General features: G+C 43.3%; 1 protein-coding gene across 3 annotated transcripts in view; it reads left to right on the top strand.

The window, feature by feature from the left end:
• The window catches only part of LOC109298348 (leucine-rich repeat-containing protein 9-like), an 81,290-nt gene that overhangs the window by 58,757 nt on the left and 18,215 nt on the right, over positions 1-4,318 (top strand). For all 3 annotated transcript variants that reach the window (XM_019518385.1, XM_019518386.1, XM_019518387.1), the window contains exons 26-28: positions 209-345; positions 1,221-1,438; positions 1,627-1,695. In XM_019518385.1, the coding sequence (XP_019373930.1) occupies positions 209-345; positions 1,221-1,438; positions 1,627-1,695 (424 nt within the window). The remainder of the gene's footprint in view (positions 1-208; positions 346-1,220; positions 1,439-1,626; positions 1,696-4,318) is intronic.

Genomic DNA, 4,318 nt, shown 5'->3' with positions numbered 1-4,318 from the left:
AACACTAGATTCCTTTCAGCACTTGTTAGACTTTGTGTAGGAACCTGGAATCACTTATATTCAACCTGGTCCAGTTGGTAGATCCCTATTTACCACCATGTAATTGCTCCAATTGATATGTATGGGAGGGAAAACCCTCACAAGGGTTGGGAGGGTTATAAAATGGGAACAAAATGAACTTATGTTTCTATTTTCTATACTGTTGTAGGGATGCAGGATTTGGTGAAAACCTGCCTCCAATAATGCAGAGTTTAGAAGTTCTGCATTTGGGCTACAATGGAATTAGCAACATGACCCAGCTGCAGCTCAGTAGATTGAAAAACCTGAAGTTTCTCTTTTTACAGGGTAAGTAATAACAGCATTTTTGTTGCCATTATTTAATGTTCTGCAGTGTATTGGTACACTGCTTTGGCCATAGGAGAATCGATGGATGGTTCCATATTCACTCAGTATAGTTTGGGTGTTAGATTAGGAAGGCTTAGTCCCTGTACTAGTGCTGTAGGAAAGAGAACACATGTGGGACTGCCCTCACTTACACCATTGACAGAAGGTGCTTTACGTATAGAACAGCAGACCTCTGCCATGCACTGTCATTAAGTCTCCCTACCCTGGGAAGAGAAGGGGTAGCTAATGCAGAAAAACTCCTCTTCCAGCTTTTTGCCAGCAGCTGGTTCTATGCTGAGGAAATTCCCTGCTGACTAACTGTAGTTAGAATGTGGCCTCTCTGGATCTCATTTAAGAATGTAGCCCACAGTTCTTGTTGCCACATGTAGCCCCTAAGGCATCACTAGGACTACATATAAGAGCTAGTGCTCTGCTTTGTTCCAAGTGCTTGCAAGATTGGACCCTTAGCTAAGACAGAGAGAGATACTGGCATGTGTGGCACTACCTTACTAGCTACAACCATTTCAGAGAATTTAAGCAGCCATAATGACTTATCTGTGGCTTGTTCTTCAGGATCCCCAGTATTAATTAGGAAGATAATTTGCTTTATATAGAGCTTACCAAAACAATATCTACCATTGGTTTCTGCATCAGAGCACGCAGTGGAATTGGAAGGTGGTAGACTGAATGTGGATTAACAAAGAAAGACCTGTTTATACACTGTTCAAGTAATCTAGGAAGCTTATAGGTTGCTTTGGCTGAAGATTGTTTTTTGGGTAACACTGAATGCCAGGTATATTACATCTTACTCTCTACTGTTACTGCTGGCCCAACAGGTAATGAAATCAGTCAGATTGAGGGGCTTGAGGGCCTACAGCTTCTGGAGGAGCTGGTGTTGGATCATAACCGCATTAAAACGATTTTGGAAAGCTCCTTTGCTAAGCAGAGCTCCCTTTGTGCACTTCACCTGGAGGAAAACCGAATACGAGAGCTGAACAATTTGCAGTCGTTGGTAAAACTGCAGAAACTTTTCCTGGGATATAATAAAATCCAGGTACAATGTGTTAGTGTTGATACTGTAGATTCAGTGGACCAGAGGTTGCAGCTCCTACTCAGGCCAGCTCCCTTTACTTTCAGTGGACTTTCCTGAGTTAAGACCCCTGCATTTGGTCCAATGTGTATTAATTAACTGTAAGACTTGAAATGTTTTGGCAATAACTTTCTTTTTTAACATTTGAATAGGAACTGTCTGAACTGGAAAAACTTGAAGTTATTCCTAGCCTTAAAGAGCTTTCAATATCTGGAAATCCAGTGAGTATGCATAAACTAGGGGCGCATTTCAGTTAATGTTCTGGGTAATCACCCTTCTGATTCATTTAAAAGTATTAAGAATTTCTCTGTAGTTAACTACAAAGTTTCATTTCTCCCACGGTTAGAGGGGCCTGGTTCTGTGCTCCCTGGAAATTTCCAGAGGGCACATCTCTGTAAGTGGGGAAACCTTGGCTTTCCCTGCTTATAGAGACATGCCCTGAGATTTACAGAGATGAGCCCTGGGCAGAGGAGAAAGCCAGGCAGAGGCTTCCAGGTCTTGAGAGACCCAATCCTGTGTGAGAATTCCTGGGTACGCAAGACCGGGCCCCTCAAGCCCACAGAATACCTGCTCAGGGCACCTGGAGAGCATAGGTAGCTCCAGGCTGCTCATGCTCTTGCACCATAAAGCAAAAAGATATCTGTCACTAAACAGCAACACAACTTGATACCACCTTCATCACAGCCATGTATTTTGAGCATTTGTGGCATGGCAAGGGACATCAGTTTGCTTGGGCTTGTTGCTGCTGTAAAAATATTCATAGCAACACAAAGGTCAAGAAAGGCAATGTCTGTTTTCACCGTCAGCGTCTGTCACAGTGGCAGAGCAATTTGAATGCAAGAATTCATGTGTTTTGCTGCAAGATAAAAAAAAGTTTGTGTTTGCACATGTGTGCTGTGGTAGTGAGTTGTCTTTTCCATATTCCAAAAATAGGTCATATTTTGGAACCAGAACATAGTTTGATAAAGAAGATCTGAATTTTTTTAATATAAAAAATATTCCGCAACTATATTTTTGTTCATTTATATAACTCCACTCATAAAAGGTCTCTATGAAATGTTTACGCTTATTTTTTCCCCCTAACTCTGCTTTTATTTTTCAGTTTGGGTAGACTTGTTTTGCATTTTCGCTCTTTGGGAACATAACATTTAGAAGAATATAATATAGAGGGGATGAAGTTATCACCAGGCTTTTCCACCTCCTTGTAGAAGAGCCTACAAAGACGTAACTCTGGTCACTGTCAACATTTATGCATGTGACTGGATCCATTCAGTCAAACATAAAACTATTGACTTCAAAGGGGTGGGTTTGAATGCAGTGGGACCAACAGTTTGAATAAGTTTTATAGGATCTCAGTTTATGTATTTGAGGTGCTTTAGAAGCATCAGAATTAAAAGTGTCATCAAGCAAGTGCTTTTCAGCTGTGAATGAAAACCGGAAATAAGTTTGGCTTCTAATATGAAATAGACTTTGGTTCCATCAATGTGAATCTCAGCTATGAACCCTGTCCCTGGCACTTATTGCCTTTCATAGGCCCCTAGGCATCAGGATCTGAGGGTGTTTTTACACGTGCTGTGGGCAGGGGGGGAGGATGCTTTAATTAGAGCGGCTCCAAGAGCTGCTGTAATTAAAGCACCCACAACCTCTTATGTAGCAGCATTCCCATGCTTCAAAATGGTGGCAGGGGCACAATAACTAAAGCTTGTTTGATGAGCTTTAGTTAAAGTGCCCCTGCCACCATTTTGAAGCACGGGGATGCTGATACACAAGATGCAGAGGCTGCTGGAGCACGCTAATTAGCATGCTCCAGCAGACTCAATTAATCAAGTCTGAGACATTCTATGATACTTTCTGACATGGGGGAGTATTAGAGGAAGGCACTGGAGGACTCGGCACTCAAGTGATTTTAGCCTATGTCATCACTTCAAAGTGGGCAGATTACCAGCATGGGTGAAAATAGAGCCCATGCCCTAGCCCAGGATGAAAACACCCCTTCACATTTCACATACTGAGAAGAGGAGCTAGAAGCAAGACTTCAGGCAAACTCTTCAGAGTAGCCTATCCAACAGGGCTATGCACTCTGTTTCTGGAGCAGGGTGGAAATGCCATTTGCTTATCAACACTAGTTCCTAGAGTTGTGAGATTTTTTTTCCAAACAGTCTCTGCCAGAGCTGTAGGACAAAGGTAAATGGATGAAGACACAGCAATCCCAACTCCTAGCAAGCTGCAGCTCTAGCACAAAAACAAACCTGGCTGCAATGTGTGAAGGACCTGGACACCAAATAAGATCTCAACGAAAGCCAGCAGCATCAATTCCTACCCACATGTTCTCACAAGTTTATTAAAGAGGCCATCCTTAATGGACTGGCCGACGCCAACATCCTGAGGGATAGCCAGCACGGGTTTGTTGCTGGTAGGTCTTGCTTGACCAATCTCATTTCCTTCTATGACCAGGTGACCTATCACCTGGACAAGAGAGAAGAGATTGATGTCATATATCTTGACTTCAAAAAAGCCTTCCATCTGGTATCCCATGATCACCTCTTGGCAAAACTGGCCAATTGTAGCCTTGGGTCCACCATGATCCACTGGATGGGAAATTGGCTCCGTAGTCGGACCCAGAGGGTAGTAATTGATGGCAGTCACTCATCATGGTGTCCTGTGACCAGTGGGGTCCCCCAAGACTCTGTCCTTGGACCCATATTGTTCAACATCTTCATTAATGATGTGGACATTGGAGTCAGGAGCGGACTGGCCAGGTTTGCTGATAACACCAACCTTTGGGGCAAAGTATCCACGCCAGAAGACAGGTGGGTGATACAGGCTGACCTGGACTGGCTCAGC

This window comes from Gavialis gangeticus, unplaced genomic scaffold (genome assembly GCF_001723915.1).
Source record: "Gavialis gangeticus isolate Ggan-Ray unplaced genomic scaffold, GavGan_comp1, whole genome shotgun sequence".
NCBI lineage: Eukaryota > Metazoa > Chordata > Crocodylia > Gavialidae > Gavialis > Gavialis gangeticus.
The sequence above is the reverse complement of the archived record's forward strand: the minus strand, read 5'-3'. Positions and strand labels throughout refer to the sequence as shown.